Source organism: Triturus cristatus, chromosome 4_1 (assembly GCF_964204655.1).
Source record: "Triturus cristatus chromosome 4_1, aTriCri1.1, whole genome shotgun sequence".
NCBI lineage: Eukaryota > Metazoa > Chordata > Amphibia > Caudata > Salamandridae > Triturus > Triturus cristatus.
The window spans coordinates 403,316,440-403,329,007 of record NC_140585.1 but is presented as its reverse complement, the minus strand read 5'-3'; the positions used below and the strand labels follow the sequence as shown (position 1 = coordinate 403,329,007).

At 39.6% G+C, this 12,568-nt stretch overlaps 1 protein-coding gene across 4 annotated transcripts in view; it reads right to left on the bottom strand.

Annotated features, from left to right (window-relative positions):
• Window positions 1-12,568, bottom strand: part of ARFGAP3 (ARF GTPase activating protein 3) — a 419,690-nt gene that overhangs the window by 133,936 nt on the left and 273,186 nt on the right. For all 4 annotated transcript variants that reach the window (XM_085652495.1, XM_085652493.1, XM_085652496.1 and 1 more), the window contains one exon: window positions 2,937-3,062. In XM_085652495.1, the coding sequence (XP_085508621.1) occupies window positions 2,937-3,062 (126 nt within the window). The remainder of the gene's footprint in view (window positions 1-2,936; window positions 3,063-12,568) is intronic.

Below are 12,568 nucleotides of genomic sequence, written 5' to 3'. Positions count from 1 at the left end.
CCATAGCACGCCATTTCACAAGTCATCACAGTCAAAACAGCGATCTACTCAGCTTTTGTGTCCTAGACTCAGTCAGATTGAATGAAAGAGGAGGCAATAGAGTTCAGGATCTTAGGCGCCTAGAATCCAAACTCATAATTCAATACAGAACTCTGACCCCTTTGGGCCACAACTGTGACGAAGAATTGGCCGCTCATTTGGGTTAATAAGATGTGTGCACAATATTTAACTGTCGTCGAGCTGTTTTGACGTTGTCAAACTGTTTTTATAGGCAACCTTTTGTATGTTTTATATAACAGTTGTTTTAATGGATTTATTCAAATGCCAAGAAACCAGGAATTGTAATTGTGAAATAACACTACAGAATAAGATTTTACAGACATGTTTTTTTCACTTGCTAGATATTCAAGGGCATGATGAACTAAAGAAGTGCAGAAGAACCAAAGGCTTCATATTACTTTCAATTTGATGAACCACTGTCACTGTTTCAATTTGTGATAAATATGATTGGGTCGTTATGCCCACTGGGGCAGGAATCAATTTTCTTTAAGTTTGTTGCTGATTGATTAGTATGAAATTTTGAATATAATTTTCAGACCATATGTTAATTGCCCACTGGGGCTAAACCGAAAATGTTAATAATTGAAAATTGCTTTCAGTAACGTTTCTTAAACCATTCGAATAAGAGGTCTGTGACTCATACATGTATTAACAGCAATGTTGACAGTTTGGTTAAAGTTATTTAAAAGAAAAAACAGCGGTATCGTGAGGGAACGAAAACCGCTAAGTATGTCTTCTATGTTTATTGTTATTGTGGTCACATGATATGGTTAAAAACACTTCCTTGATGGCTGGCATTTCACTCGTGAGCAAGGGTCATCCCGAAACGCGTTGAGTTGTCGTTGCTACATTGCACAAATAAAGGATTGTATTGAAGCTTATTGGTGTCCGTGGCTGCTGTTTGTCAAAGGAGTTGACGGAGTACAGCGTTCGTGTTGATATATATATATATATATATATATATATATATATATACACACACACACACACACACACATATATATTTGCATGTTGTTTTACCTGTTTTATTTGACATCTGGGTTTTCTGTTACAGTGTTATATTAATAAACCCCCACACTTTATTTTGAAACTACCTTTTGAAGGTGGATTTGCCGCATTTTATGAGTGCGGAGTCTCTTTTCTAAGTGTTTCTTCTTGCTTTGCCATGGGCCTCATCTTGGGAGTGCTGAATTTCTTTAATTTTGGAGTTTAAAGCACGATAGTGCTATGCCTGAAGCACTCTAAGGCCTAAGTATGGGATTTTTTCACAACCATCTTCCATTTTTAAGCTTTCACAGAAAGACTATACTCTTGGAATTTCTCTAGAACCAATTTCACCCTTTCATCATGCAGAGTTTGTTCTTGCCGCATATCAACACATTATCTTGATAATATAACATACAGGGATGGACTATAGCATTGATGACATGGCCCTCTGGAAAATAGATGTTGCTGAGACCAATCCACACTGCATCCATCTGAATCTGTAAGCCCCTACCGGCGTGATGAATGCTGTAAGATCTTGTGAATCAGTATGTAATCCGACTTGGTAATATGCGGAGATTAGATCTAGAGTTGTGAAGACTTTTGCTCCAGACATGTTTGTTAACATTTCAGTGATGTTTGGTAAGGGGAATCTATCAAGTATTACTTCCTTACTGGGGGCTCTCAAGTCAACACATTCGTATTTTGTTCCCAGGTTTGCGCGCCACCACTGTAGGACCTAGAAACTGAATGGCTATAACTGGTTCGAAGATGTCAACTCTACACAATTTTTCCATTTTTTTCTCTTGCTGCATCAGTCATGCATACAGGTAGTTTTCTGACCTTTGAAACAACTGGATCAGCTCCCTCTTCGATCTTTAGTTTGGGTAAATATTTTTTTTTAAGACAGCCTAACTTTTCTGCTTCCACACTTCTGGAGATTCTGTCTCAAAAGATAGATCACTCAGTATGCTTTGCACTTGAAATGTTGGGTTGGCATTAAGGTCTGTACGGGCCAACCCAAAATGCTGCTTCCCCTTTCTGATACATCAATCTTTCAGCATGCTATTTAATTTTTGTACTCAATTGTCCCTGTGAAATATCCTTTAATCTTTATAGGTTGGCCCCATAACGCCCTGGTCTTATGTCCATTTTATTAAGTTTAACTTGACTGTGAAAGAATTTAGTATAGACCTTCTCAGAAATAATAGTAAGTTAAGAGCATGATTCAAACATGGTATCATTAATGTTGCCTGATTGGATGGAGTTTATTTCTTTTATAATGATGGAGATAAGTTACTGAAGTGAATGTTTTTAGCCCTTCTGGAGTATGTATAACCTATACTGCTTTTGAATGTACGGTGTGACTCCCACTTCGACGACTAGGAATGAATTCAAGCATGTAAATTAATTTATTTACGCTCCAATACTGGAGAAACAGCAGTTTTAAATTAAAATTGCACTGCAAAGTGTGTGTTCTTACCGCCTTTGGTTTGACCTGGCTCTCTGGGCCGTTTAAGGCTCACAGAAGCTGGGGCTACATAATGGAGGTCAATGAACATAGGGTATGCTGAATCTTTGAAAAAACTCTGCTTCTAGTACAAGCTTACTAAGCCTAGAACAAGCTATTCTGTACACAGCACATCACAATAAGCACCAACATCAGCTTGGGCGCTCACCAAAGAGCTGCATACTGTATCTTATTAGGGTCTTAGCTGAGGACTTAAGATCTCCTGAGAACACTGATCAAGCATTAACCAATAGTATGTACCTGAGGCAATGGCTGCCTCTTCAGTTCGAACTAAACATAGCAAGTTTTAAATCAGACTAGGTAGTTATAACAAAGACATTTAAAATTATTTTAAAACCAGAGGTTTTAGTACTTACTGTACCTAGAACGAGAAGAAGTAAAAAAGGAGTCCTCAGTGTCTTCGCTGTACTTTTTCTTTGGCTTCGCAGCTGTGGGCGTTTCTTGTTCAATTGTTTGCATCTCCGACAACACTGAATGTGAAATGCCGCTGTGTAATAAAAATATATATAGATATATATGTATATACATACTCGCTTGTGTAGGTGTATATATAAAAGTCATGTTAGATAGAAAAACAACCTTAACAACCTGGAGTTACCATTTTCATTAATTATAACAAGCTACCAAAAACAAATACATTTGTGATCATTTGGAGAAAGGGTCACAATTTGAGTGCATTCTAGTTCAAAGACACTTTACATATAATCCAGTTTATTAGTGTGTACATTATCTCTCCAGACACTAGAGATGGTTGATAAAAAATAAAGATTTAGCATTATAGAAATATTATTAGCTGCATCCAATTATAACAATTCAGATCACACAATTTCGGTGTTGCTGGTAAAATTACAGAATATTTCAGCAAGTTCCCATACCCTAGCTATACTTTAAAAAATAATTACATTTCATGTTATCTTTATAATCATTAGCATCTCGCAAGTCAACCATGGATAAAGTGAACGTTATAGAAGCATCTCGGTTCTCAGTACATAGGCTCTATCCCATCATCAACACATCTTGAAAAATAAGCCAATGCGTGTGTGTTTAGGTAATGGCAAAACAGATGGCAGGAGGGCATTGATAATGGTAAACAACCGATGGACTAAGAATAAAGAAGCTATTACAAAGATATCTTTATCCTACTCTTCTTTTTTTGCTCTTTACCAAACTCAACTTTGAGTACTTAAAGGGGACGTTGAATCACTGCAAAAGGCCTGAAAATAGCTTTTTCAGTTAATTGGTTGCACTGAAAGATGAAAAATTATAATTTGGACTGTTCAAAATTCTTAGACTAGCCCAGCCTAATCTATCTAGTAAGGGTGGTTCCCACAACTGCTTCACAGGCATCATTGCCTCCAAAAGTCAAAATAACTTATGCCCTGATTAAAAGTGGCATTCCATGCTGAGATTTAAGGCTTGGGATTTAAGGCTGCCGGAATTACAGATGCAGATCAGACCAGACCTCTGCACTGAATTCCTGCAATTACAAGTTAAACCGTGCCCAACCGTGTTTTCAAGCCAGTATTCCATATGGAATATCAGTTACTGTCACATTTAACACGGGCATTACCAACTGCTTTGAACAGGTGGTAAAATTTGTGCAAGGCAACAGATGGGGGGGGGGGGGTGAAAAAGGATGCAGGCAGATAAAGGAGTGAAGGTGTCACCTGGCAGGCAAAAGCATTACATGTTCAACCCCGTGGCATGGCTGAGGGTCAGAAAGGAGCCAGGAACCGTGCCTAGGCTGCACTGCAGTCGTTTCCCAAAGTGATTTTTACAGTACGTAATTACCAGTTGGTAAAAAGCGGGCCTGGTGTTCCCACATGCAGAAAATCTGCTACCATGAACACCAGCCAAATTCCACTCGGGAATTCTGCTCTGCTCAACTCCAAATTGTGGTCTTGAGCAGTAGAATGACAGTTCCGGGTACTGTCAAGTTAAAAGGGTAAAATAAGTGTTCACCCAGCCAAGGAAGCACAAGGCATGATGAGAATGGCAGAGGAATAATCTCTTCATTCAAATTCTGATAGAAGCTTTGGAAAAAATGGTGCGGCTAATCCTCATGACCAGCTAGTCCCAGTTGATACACAGTGAAAGGTTTGGAGGTGCAAAGGGCTTGCAGCACTTTTGAACGTGACTGAGGATGTCAAAAGTATGAAAAACGTATCTGAGAAAAGGGCTTCAGGTCATATAAAACCAATGGACATATCCATCAACCAAGCCTGGCCCAGACTGAGATTTCAACAGATTGGTGGATGTTGAAGGCGAATGGAGAAGGGAGAAGGACTGCCCAAGTCAGTTCTGACAAACAGCCAATCAAGTCCTGTGTGTCCACTGTTACCAGTTTCAACTTGATGAAGGGAAAAGAAAATGCACAGTGAGTGGACTATGCCCTTCAACAGTGCCCAAAGGCATATTCAAAAGTTACTACCTCCTATACGGAGTCTGATGGAATTCTCAACAGAGACCCCCTTAATGTGAAAAGCAGGTCACTCAGGAATGACACAGTCAAGTTGAAAGACTATAGCAAACAATGTAGCATAGACGCTCCTTCCAAGCGAATGAGGTCTCTGCTTCAGTGGTGGATGCAATCCTTCTTAAGCGGATGCAGCAAGTCTGAGACGAAAACTTGGCTAAGGCAAGAACAAGCCACCAACTAATTTTCTGAAGTGCCCTCACTTTAGAGAGGGCTACGAAAATACATGTATGGATGACCCACTCCCAAACAAATCAGGTCATTCCCAGGGATCAGTGTCCCCTACCCATTCAGAACGTTAACTGGATGGTGGACTTCATTAAAGATTTCCCACGCATGAGGGGATTAGAAATGCCTTCTCAGGCTGTCGGCTCTGGCACTGTTAATCCTTGCAATGTGAAACCCCATCAGTACTATGCCACTGTTATTGTATTTGCATTTCTATAGAGCTTGCTACCCCTGATGGGGTGTTGAAGCGCTTTTTCGGCAAGTAGTACGCAACTCTGGAACCCATAAGGGATTAGTGGTGAATTAGTATAACGAAATATGAAATTAATTTGAGTGGTGGGACACGTTAGTCTGTTATTTGTATTGAAAGGGATAGCGGAGCGATGTTTTGGGGCTCAAAGCAGTAGGAGGAGGAGGCTTGGGACAAGTAAAAGGGAGGTGGAGAGGGGAACAGTCAGATGGAAGAGTTTAGAAAGGCTTGATTTGGGGGATTGGAATAGTAAAAGAGGTATGAGATTATGAAAGGAGGGGGTGAGTGGGTAGGGGAGAGTCTCGAAAGGGTTATTTTAGGTATCATAATAGTGGTTTGGGATGAAAGAGTGGAGGTACAGGATATACATACAGAGGTATAGGGTGAGAAATAAGGTAGGGCATTGGGAAGAGTAGTAGGAAGAGGGTTGAGATGAGTCAGAGTTGAGGTAGAGGATATATTGAGAGTGGTATAGGATGAGAAATAGGGTAGTGATTTGGGTATGCTGAATTAGAAGAAAAGTAATAAATATATACATCCATAAGTACATGGAAGGTATGTAGATGCATAGAGGAAGGTAGTATATTAACGATGCATTAAATAAACTTCGGCTTTCAAGTTTTGTTGTACTCTAAATGAATTTTATTTATTGATATCCTTTTTGTAATTCAATAGTGAAGCTACTGTATATAAATAGTTATGATAAAAGATTTACTTATTTATGCAGTCACTTGTATACATGTTGAAAACATAGAATAATGCAACTATCAGTAATATGTACAATTGTTAAGCAGAACTAACAATTATCTAAAAATTTAAAAAAAGCAAGTATTCTACATGTTTATACAAAGCAATACACATATATAGGGATATATCTATAGTATAAATAAATGCTTATATACAGAGGGATATGTGGTATATTTCTGTTTGCGTTTGGTGGTTATGTGCGGAAGAGCCAATTCTTGAGTAGTTGTCTGAAGATAAGGTGGTTATCCGTGGATCTTATGTTGGGGGGTGAAGACTTCCATAGTTTGGCTGCTTGAACAGAGGAGGATGTGCCACCCATGGTTTTTTCCTTGTACATTGGGATTCTGAAGTGCCACACTAGAGCAGAGGTTTCTTTGTTGAATGGGTTTGGTGATTTAATTCCTGATAAAGAGCAGTCACGTTCAATGTATCACTTTGTGGGTGATACTAAGCAGCTTGAATGTGGATCTTCTGGCAACCAGTAACCAATGCATGGCTTTCAAGGGGAGATGTGGTCTTGTGGTTTTATATGTAAGAGTAGTCTGGCAGCCGAGTTCTGAATCCGGTATAGTCTTTTCATGATCGTTAAAGCTGATCTGTGGTAGAGGCAATTGGCGTAAAAGAGTTTGGACAGAACAAGGGAGATGGTAGCCTGGACCTTGTGTGGAAAACCCAAATAGGGGAATATTCATTGCAGAGTTTTTATAGTAACAAAGCTTCATCTTGCTAGTTTATTCACTTGGGCATTCATTGATAGCTTGAAGTCCATGGTCATTCTGAGTTTTTTTTTTTTTTTTTACTTCCTTTGTAGTGGAGGCAGCGTTTTACATACATAGCTATGTTAGCATAAGGGCCTTAGATGTTAGAAAAGCCATCTTGCCACTTTTGCTGCTTTTGCACAAGACACTGCAGATAGGTGTTATTATTTGAAAACTGCTTGCTAGCCTTTTCTTCACATGAGAACTGTCTGTTGTTACCAAAAGATGCATCCAAAGATGCATAAAAACCCGGTGGACCCCCCTTTTCGCCCCATTGTGGCGGGCTGTGGGTCACTGCATGAACAATTAGGCAAATTCATTGACCATTTCCTGCAACCGTTGGTACAGAAATGGGTGACATACGTACAGGACACCACGGATTGCCTCAATAAACTACAAAGTGTCACGTTACCCAACACAGAAGAGGTGCTTTTAGCCACCATAGATGTTACGGCCCTCTATACCTCAATCCCCCATGGAGAAGGGATTGAGGCTGTTGAATGGATGTTGCTTCAACATGATTATGCTGAAACTATGAATATTTTTTTGCTTGAATGACTTCAGTTCAGCTTATACCACAGCTATTTTTCTTGGAAGCAACAGTTCTATCTGCAAAAGACTGGCACGTCAATGGGTTTTACTGGGGCACCCACGTATGCCAATATTTTTATGGCTAGATTCGAGGATGAATACATTTTGAACAACAGCTCATGGACAGATCATCTACTATTGTATCTTAGATACATTGATGACATTTTGGTTTTATGGAGGGGCACGAAAGAATCTTTGGAGAGTGTGATCTTAAGTTTGAACGACTGCCACCCCCACATAAAATTCACATATTCTATCGATGACACCACCATCAACTATTTAGACATTCAGATTGAAAAACGAAGCTCCACATTAACAACCAGGATCTTTAAGAAACCAACCGACAGGAATAATGCACTACATTTTCGGAGTTTTCACTCACATTCCCTGAAAAACCATTTACCTTTATCTCAGTTCATCCGGGTGCGCAGAATTAGCTCGGATGATGACCAAGGGAAAACTGACACCGAAATCATGTATCAGCAATACTTAGACAGAGGTTACCCTGCACCGGTTCTGGATACGGCGAAACTTAAGGCATACAGCATGGACAGAACGCAACTACTGAAAAAAACTGAAAAATCTGTTTCCAAACGTGAAGTTTGTGTTCTCAAATACTCTACAGCAGCCATGGCGATCAAACTGAGTATTCTCAGGAGATGGGAAATTATAGAGCAAGAAAATGATTTCACTAACGTTTTTCATGCCAAACCCATTTTTGCCTTTTCCAGATCTAAAAACATCAGAGAGATTCTGGCCAAAAAAATTCCCAATCAGCATATGCTTAAATACTTAGGGATGCGCAAATGCTATAATTGCGGTCACTGTGGGAATGTCATGGTGGGCGACACCTTCACACATCCACATACGGGCAAATCTATCAAGCTCAAACATTCTTCTGATTGTAACACAGCCATGGTAGTATATGCCATCAAATGCCCTTGTGGCTTTGTTTATGTGGGGAGGACAACCCGTAAAGTAAAAATACGGGTAACTGAACACAAAAGTGCTATTCGCACTTCTAATCAGAAATCGTGTTTAGCATTACACTGGAACACATATCAACACACCATACCCCAACTTCGATTTACTGTCCTAGAGCAGATATCTGATTCCACACACGCTGATCCCAACAGGCACTTGGCTCAAAGAGAAACATTTTGGATACGCTTTTTACAGACCATGAGCCCGGGGGGTTTGAATGACAAAATTGAACTGATACATTTTCTGTGATAAAGTGTGGTTGCATGACATCAACATCTTGATGTAATTTTATTGTTGATTCATTTATAATTATTGGATTTTGCATTGGATTTTGCATTGCTTTATGTATGTCTAACGTGATTTTACACATGTATTTTGTACGCTGATTTACTCACATTCAGTTCGCAGGCAGTCTTGCCATTCACAAACTATTTATTGTTAACGCTTAATCTCTATGCCTTTTCTGTTCTTTACTGGGTTTCCGGTTATGACTATTCACCCGTTAAGACATGGCGCCTAGAGTAGTCCACTTTCTCTGTTTACGAGTTTCCTTATTGGTCACATGATCCCCCACGGCTTTTACTAATATGCACCCGCACGTCCTGGACATATCGAATCTCTGCCATTTGAAGATAGGATCCCCCCCGAGGTCGAGTAGCACGTTACATAAAAAGGTATGCGTATTGGTGGCAAGACGTAATCGCTTTGAAACTGAGTATTGAGGCACCGCTATGCATTAAGCTTACGGCATCATTTCTTTACTTTACCCTCAGACGTTGTGGATGCGTGTTTTACCACTGTGTTTCTATCGAATGGATTGTGATGCTCACGCATCATGGATTAGGCGAAGTAAGTGGCACCTTACGCTAGATCCTTTTTCTCCACTACTAGTCGATTTCTTTCGGCAACACTAGATCGTCTATTTTCATTTTTGATACACAGGTTCTTGTGAGTTACGACACGGACTTCTTTCTTGTGCTAATTCGCACTTGAACGTTGGGAGGTGAGTCCTCCGTAGGCAGTTTTGGTTGGATTACGGTGGTTATAAGGTATTTGGTTCACTCGAGCACTCAATTTTCTAACTCACTAAAACTTATTTTTAAACACGTTTCATCACTCTGACGGGTACTTTCATCATTCTAATGCGCTTTTTAATTGGTATTAAGTTTCTGCACTCACTGGTGTTTCTCCTGCATCCTTGTTTCATCCTTTTTTTATCTTTTTTTCATCCTTTTTTTCATTCGCTTCGAGTCTTCAATAAACTTTATTTATAAATTTCTCCTTTCTTTGCATTAGCATGCAGAATATTGGCTGGATAGCATTGGATGACAAGGGCTGCACAATGTTAAATAATGTCACACATGGACATATGCATAAGTTTGATTGTACATTTGCATAGCTTTCATTCGAATTGACTTATATACGTACATGTATATGTCTTTACAGTATTCCCCTGAAGAAGGTGTTTGTCACACCGAAATGCATTGGGACACTTGACGTTTTTCTGAATACACCAAGAAAATAAAGAAGAATCTCAGAATTTATGAAGATTCACAAACTTATGTTTTGACTTGCAGTCACTATTATTATTGTTTCAATTTCAATAGTCAGATTGTATTATTGGACAACTAAGAAGTGTCTTGGAATATACTAATTGTTTACTTTTCACTCAGGACGTTGTTCCTAATTCTAATTAAAATAGGCACCACATGTGCTCTCTGTTTACTTATGTTTCGCAATTGATGTACGTAATATACTCATTTAATTTCATACATTGACTAGTTGCACCTTATAGGGCAGGTGGATAGTGCGCCTTTGTCAAACTTTTGTTTGAATGACTTTTGGTAACAACAGACAGTTCTCATGTGAAGAAAAGGCTAGCAAGCAGTTTTCAGGGCCTGCGTAGGGGTTGCACAGGCTTTTAAAAGGCAGCACCTTTGATTATCCTAAGATCACTGTTAAAACTTTTTATAAACTTGTAAATATTGGTGTGCAGTTTGTCAAATCCGCAACTGTCTGTTGTTCACATCCCTAGACGTGCACTGCGACCTTGGTCTGAACATTGTGTGCAGAAACAGTCTGAGCCACCAAACAATGTATGTTTTTGAGTTCAGGTTGATCGGCCCACGCTCTAGCCATAACACGCACACAGCTGCAAATATCTGAAAGTCAAGAGCCTTTAATATTGCAGTTTGCATGCATTAGACACACATTCTGGAGAAGAACTTTTCCAGGCGCAGAGCAAAGCTGATCCTGTGATGTGATTCACCTAAGCTGATCTTTACGGTATGGGGTTCCCCATTCAAACCTAGAGACCTTCTATTAGTCGAATACTAGCTTACTTGCGAAGGGAGGGTGGTTGTATTTCACTATCATTTGTAATATGATTTCTCCCTTCATTTTCTAAGGTATTGTAACAATGCTGATGGTTTTAATTTTAATCATTTGTCTGCTTAGGTTAGCCAAAGTACTGCATCTTAGGACACGTAGCTTATAAAATAAACATGTTAAACTTTACTGTGTCTCTGAATACTCTTGTTGTGGACTGATATGAGAATAATAACGAACAGGTATTTCTGATTCCCAACATTCCTGAGAGTAATCTAAAGTCGCATGTTCTGGGTTGTCTAATCATTGGTAGCTTCTATATGGTTTGAAGAGCGAATGAGATGCTGGTCGGATAGGGGTTCTGGGTACTGAGGTGAGTTTTAGTACACCCCAATTCACTGAGGTCCTGGTTTCCTGCGCATAGTTCTGTGCATGAGCAGAATCCCTGCAACACCTTTGATACTTTAGGTGGTGTTCCCAGATCATCAGGCCAACCGGCAAGGGGGTCATAATGTTTCCAATCGCCACATGTGAGTATTTCTGTTTTGGATGACATTGGTTAGTTCTGTTGTGAAGGTATGATGTAATCCAATCTACAGCAGTCCCCTCTAAGCTGACTTCGTAAAGTGTTAAAGGCAGCCGAGAGGTCCAAGAGAAGTAGTGCAACAACCCCGTTGCGATCAACTGTGTCCTTCAGGTCATCCCAGATGGCAAGGAGGGCAGATTCTGTGCCTCTTCCTGGATGGAATCCCATTTGGAACTCTGAAAGTATGGCTTTATCGTCAATGAATGGTCTCATCTGGCCGAATGTTGCTCTTTCATCAGTTTGCCTAGGAGAGGTCCATTTGTAATCGGTCTGCAGTTGTCAGAGTTCAGCGGGTCCAAGTTTGTTTTCTTCAGTAATGGGTGTATGTATGACTGAGTTCTTCTGTAAATATTCCGGTAGTTAAGAAATTGTTGATGATTCTTGTTACTGGACTGGCAGCAGATGTTGGAAGAATTGTCTTGAAGGTTTGCTGTGGACACGGGTCCGAAGGGCTGCCGGCAGGTTTGCTTGCTCTGACCAGGTCCATAAATTCATCGTGTGAAATGTGTTTGAAGGAACAGAGAGGCTGGGTTAGAGTATTCTTGGATTGTTTTGGAAAAGGGTCAGCATTGGTGCTTTGTCTTTGTTTTAAGTACGAGTCCAACGTGTTCGATTTAGCAGTGTAATGATTTGCCAGTTTGTCTGTGAATTCTTGAGAAACGGGATGTACTCCTTCTAGGTAATTTGGTTTATAAAATTCACTGAGAATTTTATAAAATTCTTTATTTGCATATTTAGAAAAGAATTCTGTCTGAATAGTATTTTTCTTAGCTTTTTTGATAGCTGACTTGATTAATCTGTTACTTTTCAGTAGACAAAGTTTCTCTTGATCGGTGTTTGTTTTAAGCAAAGCACATTGCAGCTTTCTAATTTGATGTTTTATCTCTATATTTCTCCAAGGTGCTTGTTTTCTTTTGTTCTGTTGTGTGTTTTTAGTGGTATCAGGATATCAAAAGCTTCCTGTAGCCACTCATATAGTATAACATAACTTATTGTGTCTAGATCTGTACTGGACGTTAGTTGTGTTTCAAAGTGTTCCAAATTG